General features: G+C 40.0%; 1 protein-coding gene across 1 annotated transcript; it reads right to left on the bottom strand.

The window, feature by feature from the left end:
- Positions 1–3,107: 3,107 nt before the first annotated feature.
- Positions 3,108–12,776, bottom strand: LOC148516726 (acidic mammalian chitinase-like). Its single transcript, XM_088479637.1, has 11 exons — positions 12,752–12,776; positions 12,613–12,642; positions 10,921–11,122; positions 10,267–10,323; positions 9,962–10,133; positions 7,421–7,545; positions 6,441–6,564; positions 6,172–6,357; positions 5,687–5,803; positions 3,855–3,996; positions 3,108–3,355 (listed from the first exon to the last, which is right to left on the bottom strand). The coding sequence occupies exons 1-11, from the start codon at positions 12,774–12,776 to the stop codon at positions 3,108–3,110; spliced, it is 1,428 nt and encodes a 475-aa protein (XP_088335763.1).
- Between the last annotated feature and the right edge of the window lie 327 nt (positions 12,777–13,103).

Here is a 13,103-nt window from a genome sequence, read left to right as displayed (position 1 = left end):
GGAAATATGACATAGAACCAAATACAAACATCATATAAAAAAATAGGAATAATACACATTATAGTGGAATTACGATAACAATAGAAAAGTAATATTACCACAATTGTAATCAGCAATATCACCTTAATAATAACTCAGCCAGTCTGGTTAAGTTTTGTACATACTCATACACACACTTGAAATTGCCCAATCACTGTGGCCAGCAGTGATCGGGACACACGGGGGACAAAGCCAGAGTTGCTTTTCTAGTGCAGAGCTGCACTAAGGCCGGTAGAAGGGGGGGCTGCTGAGCAGGCCAATCACTGCTAGCCACAGTGATCGGAACACAGCAGAGAGCTTAGTCATGGCTACTCTGCAGCCGCACCAGATGGGGGTGTCACTGGGCTGTGGCCAGCAGTGATTAGGACACATGGGGGAAAGAGCCAGAGCTGCTTTTTCTAGTTCATACAGCTGCATTGAAGCAAGTAGAAGGTGTGCTGCTGGGCAGTCTGATCACTGCTAGCCAGTGATCAGGACACAGCAGAGATCTTACAGTCATGGCTGCTCTGCAGCCACTGGGAGGGGGTGCCACTATCTGGCCGATCACTGCTGGCCAAAGTGATCGGGAAACAGTGGAGACCTTGCTGTTCTGCAGTCATGCCGGATGGATGTGTCACAGGCTGTGGCCAGGACACACTGGGGGCACAAGTGCAGAGGTGTTGGCAGATCCCTCTGATATTGGTGGCTGATGGAAGATTACCTTCTGGTAGCCACCCAATGGTCATTTCTGACTGGCCACATCAGATTCGACCATGTCAGGGAAAGGTCAGCTTGTAGTGATCACATCAGATTCGAGGCAAGTGGTTAAGGAACTTGATTGCAAATATGGCTTGTTATCCCCTAGAGATGGTACACAGTTTCCATTCCTGCAGTCTTCTCTGGTGGACAGTAGTGGACAATCAGACATTATGGATGAAGTTCAGTGGCGCTGGATTTTCTGGTGCAGTGGCAAATAGGTGTTGTGGGCTGGTCTCTTCCGGGGGACTGATGTGGCTGGATGCTCTCCATAGATGGAGTTTGGCAGTGTCCCAGGGCCTCTGGGCCTGATTCAGAGCCGGACGCTATTTGCGCTCGCTCGTTTAGAAAAAAGGGCCGGCTATTTAAATTGAGCGCTCACTCTTTGCGGTCTGTTAACGCCTCAATGTCTGAGCGAGCGAACAAAATATGCGCTCGCTATTTTGTAAAGATGCCCCCTGGCCGCTCGCATCCTACGTCATCTCCGCTATTTTATTTGATTAATCGAGTACATCGAAAGGCATCTGAACTGCTCGCAGTGCTTGTGGTTGGATTTTCCTACCGCAATCATGCGACCAGTTCAGGCTAAGAAACAACCAAGTGACGTGGTCGATGACGCTGCTTTGTTAATTATGCACACCCTTAAAACGCCCGTTTTGACCGTTTGGCACACCTGCGTTCAGATCTCCACTCCTCGTTTTCAAGCACCTTCCCCTGTTACCACCCACAAACGCCTCATTCTGTCACTCAAATTAGCAGGTATTCGCTATTTTGCGAGCACACAATTTCCGACCGCAATGACTGGTTCGCGCATGCGTATTACAACCCATACGCATGCGCAGTTGTGCGAACATCGCTCTGAGCGGCCGCTTACGAGCGGCTCTGAATCAGGCCCTCTGTTCCCATGGCGGCTGAGCTCAAGGCCGACATGGATTTTTCTGGGAAAGGCTGGAATGGATGCTCTGTACAGGCACTGCAGCCCGCAGAGCTGCCCAGAGTATCCTTAGGATGCTCCGAGCAGTGATCCATTTCCTAGAGTCGGTGGCTCTGCCCCATAGGAGTGATGTCATGTTGTCACGCATTTTGGTGCCAACATTTTAAAGTGATGATGTGCAAAACAAAATTGGCATATAGTAGAAGAATTAAGTGACGTGCCACAGCATGCCTCCATGGGAGATAATTCTGATTTGTGAAAATAGATCTGATAGCCCACAAAAGAGCAAAATTGTGCTCTTTTATAAGACACCTGAAAAAAACATACTTTCCACTTTATTTATTTCCAGGGTATTCGGATGGAATATCGACAGTCAATAGGTCAACACCAGATGGTCGACAGGCAATAGGACAACATAGTCAAAAGGGTAACAGGGGCACTAGGGAGAGGGTTTGATTTAGGGACTATGGGGGATTGTTAGGGTTAAATTGCAAAAAAAAGCGTACACTATTTTTATGTCGACCATTTGTGTGTTGACTGTTTGAACCTGTCAACCTTTTAACCCTGTTAACATTCTTCACTGTCGACCTTTTGTCGATCCATTATACCACGCCCCAAAGCCAGATAGAAATTATGGGTGCTTCCTGAATTTCTGGTCACATGACAAAAAAATTCTGTTCCCAAATTCACCATTTACTTACCTGTTTGGTATTTAATCAGAAACGGATTAATTCAGCACAGGTAATTACATAGAAATTTAGAGGGGGGAAGAAAGTAACATAGCCTTTTTTTACTGGGTGGAAGGTATCATCTTGAAAGTTCAGCAGTGGAACTTTCCCCCAAGACATTTCATCCCGAGGAATTATTGTTCCCATTGCCAAAAGATGCATTTGATTTGATCTCACATAATGGCATTCATCAGACACACACACACACTGTTACCAATCATCTTCTGACCACATTATCTGTTACACCCATTGATAATATTCTAATATTGTATTCTGTATCTTGGGGGGCTTACATGCTGCTATATTGGTTCAGTTGCCCAATACCAGCTTAATATTACAGCATACTGTATGATTTACTCTATGGTCAGATAATAAGATTTCGCATTTGTGGTCTCATCCATTTATGGATAAGTCATACAGCTGTGAACCATATAACTCATTACCTAGTAACAATGTTACACATTGTCAGTCTTGTACTTCCACGTGGAATTTCACATCAGATAGGTGAAGTTCACCATAAAAAAATAAATTTTCTTCATTGCAAATTTTTATGCTTTTTCTGTTAAGAAATAGTTCATCACTAGTACACATGATCATTTTATGGTAGTATGTTTATTAAAGTCATCACTGGCAAGTGGTTTATTGACAATGTGTACTTCTTATTCTTCTGTTTATGCCCAGTTACAGCAAGAACAACTGGTATCAAAAACTAAGCCTGTTTGACAGGACTGCTGGTAGGTGTTCCCATTCAGGCAGTTATAGAAACCACTTTTGCTTGTTGGGTTTGGGTAAAGACCATTTGATTTTCCAACACAGAAACTGCTGCTACCACTTCCAGTCCCACCTGCAGCGGTCGGAGCTGCAGCAGTTGGAGCTGCTGCTGTGTTTGTTGCAACTGTTACTGTTGGTGTCTTACAATCTGCATGAAGACAAATGAAATATTAATAAATGCATATACCATGAAAAGAAAAAAGTTTATATACATCACATCAGCATTCCATAGATAGCATACTGTATATATTTTAAAGAAACATACTAAAGTACTTGATCATAACATTTAATAGAACGTTGAAGACATTCTATGGCAACTTGACATCTGTAATGGCTCTCATATTACTATCATAGGGCACCCTTTGAATAGTAGGCCACAAATTAAGCTGATAGCTTTAATAGTAACTAAATTGACCCCTGAGGATAAAAGTTGGAATACAGGTTTTCGCCTTGAAACTCCATTACTAGGATATTTACTGATGGAACCCACGACAGGCCATATGCCCTATTTCTCCTACATTTTTAAATAGTACTTGGGGGCTTCTGGACTCAGTTTTCCTTTAAAATTAAGTTCATATTATTTAGAGCACATCTAAATAAAATGTGTTTGGAAACATAAGACATATACATAGATTTTGAACACTTACTTGGGAAAGAGATTCCCAGAGCTGATTTCAGTGTGTTCATTAGAGGGTATTTCCCTTGACCACAGAAAGTCCCACTAAAGTCATCCAAGGGAAGAGCCCACACCATAGCACCTCCAAAGTTATTCTTCAGCAACCACTCTGCCTAGTATGAGAGAGAAGGTACATGACATTCATTACTGGACGAACAATTCTTCTCAGCATCTTTTGATCTTTGACCATTATCATACTTAATGGAGTTTCAAGCCTTCTAATTTAATGGAAGTTTAAAAAAACAAATTAATCAGTTTACATATGTATCCTCTGATGGGGTCAGATTTATATCTGAATATTTATTTCACAATGATTTGCAGTAAAACCCTCTGGACCATAGTGGGTGTCATGTTACATTTTGCCCCCCATGGTTCATGCATAATAGGTTGTCATTAGATCTGGACATCCTATTTCTTTAAAGAATCTTCAGGTTGATACAGATATCAACTTTAATGTCACAACCACTTTAAATATTTTTCTGTGTATTAGAATTATGTCAGCAAAATAGAACATTTTTATAATGCCTTTCTACAAGTGAACATCTCAATTGCCAAACACCTTTTACTTATAAAGTCATATGGTCACCATAAAGATAAGATCAGCATTTCCCATACACAGCTAATGAGGGTGTGGTATAGAAGATCGAAAGTGTCTAGATAGACACTCAATAGATCGACAACAGATGGTAGACAGACAATAGGTTGCGGGGACAAAAGGTTGGCATGTACAAATGGTCGACACACATAGTCGACAGTGCAAATGGTCGACATGTTCAAAAGCTCGACAGGGACAAATGGTTGACACACATATGGTCCACACATTTATTTTTTATAATGGAAGCCTACTCTTAACCCATTTCTATTAGAGATAATCAATTTGGCTTTGTTCGGCTCTCATAAACTGCATCTTATTGGCTATCCGGCACTCGTGTTTCTAATAGCCAATAAGATAAATTCGAATTTGCGCTAATTTGGTGAAAAGAATTGAGTCAAGACCGAACCGATCATGTCCTAGTTTCTATTAGCAGATATTTCAAAGTTCCCATATATCACCCATGTCAGGAGACTAAAATGTACTATGACATAATAAACAGTGGCAAAATAGAAATACTCTTTGACCCATGAATGCAGACATCTCTAAGAAGGAATGTACTGTGTGCGGATCATGAAATATGTAAAGAACCTTCATAAGCACTGACAGCCTTCTACCAGTCTGCATAAATGCAGGCTGTGAGCCCTCTGCAGAGTGATGTACTACACCAATTACTGTATTGTAGCTTTTCTAGTGTGAAATTGCTCTGAGGACTCCTTATTCTGGTACTTAGACCAGCCTGGGCCTAGAAAGCGCGGATAGGGGAGGAAAGCAGTGTTCTAATGTAGCATGAGGACAGTAAGGATGTGTTTACTTTGCACAATTGTGAACATATGCAGAATAGGACACAGATAAATTTGAAAAAACACACATTATTTGTTTACTTGTTTTTCTGTTTTCTTTTATCATACGCGAAACAGAGAGTTTTGTCAGATACATTAGAGAAGTCTTATTGACACCCTAATAATCAATACCTATTTTGCCAACATAACGAATGGTTATAAACATGGGCGTAAGTGTATGTATGTGTGTTTGACATTATCCAAGCTTGTGCTACTAATACCGACCTGCACGTATCTTACATATAGCCAACTCTGCAGAAGCCCCAATGTGTTCCTAGCAATCTACACTTCCAGGTCCTAATGCACTAGCCCAGTTTGTTTTGTGGTTACATATTCCCTCTTGCTTATTTCAATATGAATATGTTATACCTTGATCTGGAAACTCTTCTGGTTGTCATATCCAACCCATTCACTGCCCTTATAGGCATAGGGGACTGCTTGTGGACTGTTCCACACTTCTGTAGCACCATTCAGGAAACCACAGATCTATATGAAAATAGAAAGACAAGTGAAGAACGGTTTGTGCTGGTAGCAGCCTCAGTCAGGTCGTTATAATACCATGTCCCTGGCATTTTAATCAAAGAGAGGCAAACATTCCTACATGCTAAGAAAACTTTGCAGTGGCCCCAAGAAAGCTTTTCAGGCAGTTTTTGCTTGGATAATAAGCATCTAATCAACGAACTTGTGTGACATGGCTCATTTTAATGCTACAATTGCATAAGAGTATGTAGAACAAACTGGTATCACATTTTTTAATATAGCAACAGGTTTGGGTTTACACATCTAATTTAACTTTGATAGAGCCAAAATCAAGAAATACAATGAAGAAAAACAAAAAGTCACTATGAGGATACCTCAAAGTATGCCATGAATCCAGCCTCTTGTGTGTATGTAGCAGAAGGACCATCTCCAGTGGTTGGGGCACCAAGGCCATTGTTGGAAGGGTTAGTGAGAGTGTAGGATCGTCCATAGGCTGGAAACCCAACCATGAGCTTTTCTGGTGCAGCTCCATTATTTTTCCAGTAGTTCATAGCATAATCCTTAAACGTAAGATGAGTGAGCAATTTCAGCGCCAAAGTCTCTAGAAGTTACCAAAGACACAAGAAGAATGTACAGTACATACCACATTGAAGTATATGTAACCACCCTGATCAGCTGGGCCCTGGTAAAGGGGACTATCCTCTCCTGTGAATCCTTCCCATGAACCACGCAAGTCATATGTCATCACATTAATAAGGTCCAGGTACCTACGGATGACATAGGCATCACTGCAAGCTCTGCACTAAGTTACAATGCACTACAATTAAAATATGAGCTCCCTGAAACTTCCTTGGCTGATAAACCAGCTTGGCAGCTTACGTAATGATTAATGAGCACAATTATGTCATAACACATTACGTTCTCTCTAAAGGATAACGTTAACCAGGACTGCATTTACCATGTAGTCAAACTAGTCGGGCATTACACAATTGCTTTTGTTGTTTTTATAGTTATTTACTTTCTCCTTTTTCATTTATTTTATTTATGCACCTTGGTCAAAACATCGATTTCTTTTATTTAAAAATATTATAGATGAGTGTATTGGAAAGAAAGGCAAGAACTACTGTGTTCAGTCACATTGTATCTGTCAGCATCCACTGCAAACACCACCATGATGATAACGATGTCATTACATTTCTAGAGGAATAAGACTAAATTTACAGGACTTACAAAATACATTTTTTGTTCTGTATAGAAAACCTTCTGAAGTATCAAAACAAGAGACAAAGACATGGCAGTATGTACACAAAGCTTGTTTTCCCTCGATTTGATCATCTTCAACCAAATTGGCTAATGTATGGGGCTATAAAAGTATCAAATTAGATCTGATTGCATTTAATTCCTTATAAGGGTGGACAATCCTGTCTGCAGATAACTGGTCATTAGCTGGCACTGTTTCCTCAGTTATCTGCTGACAAATGACACAAATGGACCCATTCGGCTAGCTCGATTAAACGGCATAAACTCAGTTTGTCTACAATGTATGTGGCTATTTTTGTCAGATATTCATACTTTGCACAACCAGGATCTCCATGTCACCACAATCTGGTGAAAGATGCTTACTGAGATAACTGTGGAATTTGGTATGCATTTTCTATGGTGGACTTGCCAGCAGACACAGCAGCAGACATGAGCAGACGAGGCTTGTTGGTTTGACTGGATTCCTGCACAAATGCCTCGTACATTTCCTGCAATACAATAATGAGGCATAAATAACATTATTCCCCCATTTATATAGTTATACTGGAGCAGATATGACAAACTTAAATATGTAATAGTGTATTTTGAATGTGAAATATATATATGCTTTGGTATTTATGTGCCCACTTATTTTAGGCTAATTTTATTTTTGTTTTTACTGCAGGTGTTACCATTAAGGAATCTAAGTTGGGCGCCTCAAATATTGTCAAAGATTAATCTAAGTCTAAGGATGAAGAGTCTTCTGATTGGAGGAGACGTTGCATGCTAAGCTGGATCTCATTGGTAAGAATAAGTAGGAGTGTGCCTGATGCTTTCAATGGACCAATCCTCACTGGTAAAATGGAAAAATAGGATTAGTCTGTGTTGTTTAGTATGAGAGAGTGGCTGAAAATAAGATAACAAGGCTGGATAACAGGGGATACCATCTTCTCTACAGACAAATCTGTTTTTTTAATCTCTTAAAAGTAAGTTGGGCTCTGTCCCCCACCTTGAACACAGTCTTCACTGCGCATACTCGTGATGCTAAGCAAGGGTAAACGAAAGCAGGGACTACTAGTGCCCAAGAAGGTTGTTACTCTGAAGTGCTGGAGTGGCTATCAGTAAATCACCGCAGGATACCGCCAACGGGCCTGAGAGGCGAAGAAACACGTAAATTATTGTCCATCTGTGGAGAGGTAAGAATAAACTGAAGGGTTGGCATCTGACTAAGTTGATCCCCATTCGGATACAAACACTTTTCTCAGCATATAATGTTTCGCCGGCTTCTGACTACAGTGCTAAAACAGTGTGGTCTTTAAACTAAGAACTATCCGAGTGCAAATTGCATATGCGGGATACCATGTGGGATTGAGTATAGGGACGATTATAACTGTGCATGCATGCCACTTGATTTCAACTCTCCCTGCCACCCATACCTAAATAATCCACAGTATTTCTGGTATTACGAGCCTGAATACTAACTCATTAACATTGGATTTTTTTATTTTCTTTTTGTCTGCTTGAGCTACTGTATTTGAAATGGAGTGTTCTTTTTCAAATACACTCTTATCAATTTTAGCTAGTATCAAACTATCAATACAAGGATACATTGTTACAATTGTTGAATTGGAACTTTAAAGCTGCGTACACACGGTACGATAAAACTGGACGATTTGAATGATAATAATATTGTTCATATAGATATCGTTCAAATCGTTTAGTTTTTGGCCCCTTCCAACTCACCAATGACCTGCGATGCGCGGGCACTCATAGACGATAGCGATATCGTCCATTGCCGTGCATGCAGGTCAACTTGGCTATAGGGACCTGGAAATCGTTGATCGTGGGGGTAGTTATAGTCGTTGGCTTGTTGGTGGTGTGCTGGATGATCGATATCGAACATCCAGCACACCAGGGAGGGCGCAGGACAATCAGACAACAATATTGTCATCGTCTAATCGCTCTGTGTGTACGGAGCTTAAGACTGTTTCTCATATTTCTGCAAAACGGAAACAACATCTTTTCCAAAGGATATAAACCTCATTACTGTGAACAATGATTTCACTATATTGCGATTGATTGCTGCCATTTCTATGGTTCTTTATTCTGCAGAGTCTACATGACTGTTATTTTTTACCTATCTGACAATTTAAATAGAATATATGGTTTTATGTTTATCTGCTGATCCATGAACTGTAAACTACTAACAGTATCCTATATGCAGTTATTTATGCCTAGCATGAATAGTGTCTTATGAGTACATAGATATATTAGAGCAGGGTTATATCCAGTGGAATATACATACATACATATATATATATAGCCTATGAGTGTTTTTAGGTTGTTCTTATCCATTGTACTGTATGGGTTTTTTTTTTGTATAGATACAGTATGTAATTAAAGTCTGTTTTTTATTGACTAGCGCCTCAAACACTTTTTGAGTATTTTCCTAGTCATGCTTTTTGTGGCATCCAGTATCCCCCTATTCGTGTAGGGGCAGCTGTCAATTTGATTGTGCTAATTAAGCACTTATTTGTGATAGATTTATTTATCCTAAAGGTTAGTGTCTGTGTGTTCTGTGCTTCTTATATTGCACAAGAAGGTTGTTACTCTGAAGTGCTGGAGTGGCTGTCAGTAAATCACCGCATCAAAGAAAACCTGCCATGGACATGGAAAAATGGTTGGTATTGTGCCAAAGATGGCTTTATGTTCCAGGTCCCACTCAATGGTGCTAGTCCATTGAGAAGAGCGATAAGAAACACTATTGTTTTAACTTAGAAAACTAGATAAGTTTTGTTGCTGCTGTCATTGTATTGAGTATATTACCCGTTTTGTTTTATGGTACAACACTAATAGGCTACCTTGCTCACAAATAAGATTTGTAATGCTGTGGTTGTAATTGTAAAAAAAAAAAAAGTCTGTTACCTGCAGCAGAACTGAGAACTGCTGCTGAGTTTCAGGGGGGCTGCCTCTGTCTGAATCCCCAGGATACTCCCAGTCAATATCCAATCCATCAAAGCCATACTGCCTCAGAAATGTGATAACGGAATTAATAAAAGTCTGGCGGTTCTGGGAATTGGATACCATGGTGTTAAATCTGTATAAACCAAAACATCATCTTTGTAATCTATAGACAAACTTGTTTTGTATGAAAATTAGTTAAAGTAAGATGATTAGAATGGCAGGTAAGGAGCAAAGAGATAAGAGAAGAACAATTGTGTTGTTATTACCCAGAGGTTCCATAGTTCCAGCCTCCAACAGAGAGAAGAGTTTTCAGTTCACTGTTGCTGTACATGAACAAGAGGGTTAAGTAAGTTATGCAAAATAGATGCTTTGTAACAGGTTAAGAAGGTGATTGAAGAGTGTGTCCATAGCATATTACGTGTATAGTACATTACTAATGTTTCATTAGTAACGTTTATACGTTATCTGAAGATAAAAGTGCCATGTGTTTGTGCTGATGTAAAGAAGGTATTGTTCTTTGTAGACTTATAGGGCTCCAAGTCACAGGCACATTTGAAGGGCCAACTTGTTTCTTACAGCTTAAATGGCTCTTCATGTGGTCAATCTTTTAAGATTTGTGATTGATCAGCCAGAACTGAAATTATAATAAGTGTGCAAATGTTCAATCATTAAATGACCATACTGCCGGGACTCCTGTAACTAAGTTGTATGGTATCCATGATCTGTGCAGTTTAATCCTGCATTTGCTTGGCCAAATTGGAAACAGATCTAAGCGTATTTAACAGTGGCTGGACAGCATTAGTCAATAAGACAAACTCTTCTATGTAGCCCAAATGAACAAAAAAACCTGAATTTTTTCATGCCACATAACTTAAACTAATTGAAAATATACTGTAACATGCTAGCTTGTCAGTACATACTAGTTCTTTAAGGCATTGAAGGAAGCATAGAGTGTTGGATCGTTCCATTCGAAAGTTGCAATCTGGTTGTTAGTCATGGTGGCAAAGGCATAGATAAGGTGAGTACACATGCAGGGATCAACATTGTCTGGCATATATTTGGCTGCTCCAGGGTAGTACTGAGCCCAGTTGGTAAAGTAACATACCAAATTGACAGTAGAACCTGGTCATCAAGAAAAAAAAATAACACAGACAAATCAAAATGAATTAAAAATTATTTACTGCACAACCTGTACAAAACAGAAGTTTTTAATTCTCTTCCTGTTGGAATGGTTTAATATTGGGTTAATAATTCTTATTTCAAATACTAAAACGAACATAGAAACCTGTTATAACATCGACTTAATGTACATACAAGAGGCTGAGAAATGCTTTGACAATTTTTTTTCCCAAAACCCTCTCAGAAATTGTCGGGTTTTTTTATGATTGAATTAGTTCAAGAATGTCTATTTAGTAATTATCCCACATGTTTTTTAGTTAAAAAAAAATTAAAATACATAATATTAACATAATTTTATATCGGTCATCGATCTATTAGACCATCGATATTCGGAATATCGTGACCATCGCAAATTTAATTTCCCCAGCAGCTGCTCCTCTGAGCAGCTGCCAGGTACACAGGGGGGGCTGGGGTGGGGAGGGGGTAGTTTACATATCCCGACTGCTGCTGCTCTCTGCAGTGTTTGGCAGCACGGCAGACACTGGGGGAGGGTGCAGGGATGCTGAGGGCCGGGAGGTCCCTCTGCTATTGGTGGCTGCTGGAAGATTATCTTTTGGTAGCAGCCCACTGTGCATGACTGACAGGTTGCATCATTTGGAAACCATTTCAGTTAAAGCACTGCCTGGTGTGTCCGGGAAAGATGCAGCCATGCCAGGCAAGTGGTTAACCCAAAGTTATGCTTCCCATAAGTTCCATATTCATGTGAGGTTTAGGTATATGTTGACATTCATCATGTAGACACTGATGAAATGTTGACATAATAGAATGCCGACATATCATCCCTGATGATCCAACGGTCACTTACCTGGTCTGTCACGGCAACAGTTATCTGATGCACCAACGTTCTGGTAAGTACAGTCCCCTTAACCCTAAGCAATACCCCTAACCCTCCCTCTGGTGCCTAACCCTAAAACCCCCCATCCCTGTAGCCTAGCCCTAACGTCCCCTTAGTGCCTAAACCTAACCCTCCCATCCCACAGCCTAGCCCTAATGTCAACATCGACATGTTAACAATGTAAACATCATAACTGTCGACATTGTGGTGTTGACATTATAAATGCCATCATTGTTATTGTCACCATAATGGCTACATTCCTCATGTGATAAGCTTTGTGCACTTCTTGATGGCTGTAGCTAGATCAGTAAATTACACATTAAACCATAAGTATACATTGTGTTTGTGTACAGAGCCAAATCATCCATTAGCAACCCAGCATTAGACTAGAGCCCTGTGGGCACTGAGAGGTCAGGACTACTTTAACCAATTATTATGTCTTTTTTTTTGGAGAACTTAAGTGGGGCACCAAAACAGTATGTTGTCTAGGTACCTATTGGGTCGTAATCAGACAAAAGCAAATAATTACCATTTACCAAGACAGAGGCAAAAAACAACTAGACTACATAATTTCTTTTATATGTTAACATGCACTTACCCAACTGCACATGCAGTAGGAGGGCCAAACCTGAAGAAAAGAGAAGAGATTTGAGCATGATGGGATGAGCAAAATAAGTCATTTTCTACTGGAAGCAGTGTACGGCTGGATATGTACAAGACAACTGAGAGAAACTCACCCGTGATGAGCAGCAGTTTGTTCATTTTCTAGCCGTAATAGGCTTACAGTCAGGTGTGGCTGACTTATATAGGAGTCCTTCACCTCCAGCTTGTCCGAGACATGCACTGTACACAAGGCTTTTGTTGATTTAAAATATGTTTACCTTCATTGTATCAGTGAGTCTTTTATTTCAGGTCACAAAGTAGTTCAAGAACGCCGGAACCATGTCGGATATGTTCCAAAATAAATCTGAGATGTTTATTGGGTCTTTAATTTATATGAACTATGTCAAGCTTGGAGTAAGGAAGGAAATCATATGTTATTTAATACTGTTCAAAAAATATATCCTTTTAAATATATTAGTCATAACC

Source organism: Taudactylus pleione, unplaced genomic scaffold (assembly GCF_031769625.1).
Source record: "Taudactylus pleione unplaced genomic scaffold, aTauple2 ptg000242l, whole genome shotgun sequence".
NCBI lineage: Eukaryota > Metazoa > Chordata > Amphibia > Anura > Myobatrachidae > Taudactylus > Taudactylus pleione.
The sequence above is the reverse complement of the archived record's forward strand: the minus strand, read 5'-3'. Positions and strand labels throughout refer to the sequence as shown.

What these genes read in the sequence shown, in the direction of transcription:
- LOC148516726 (XM_088479637.1), bottom strand. Translation starts at nt 12,776, where the DNA reads ATGAACAAACTGCTGCTCATCACGG. An exon ending in CCTACTGCATGTGCAGTTGG is followed by an intron (nt 11,123 to 12,612) that starts GTAAGTGCATGT and finishes CTTGATGACCAG; the next exon opens with GTTCTACTGTCAATTTGGTA. An exon ending in CAAATTCCACAGTTATCTCA is followed by an intron (nt 6,565 to 7,420) that starts GTAAGCATCTTT and finishes TGTCATCCGTAG; the next exon opens with GTACCTGGACCTTATTAATG.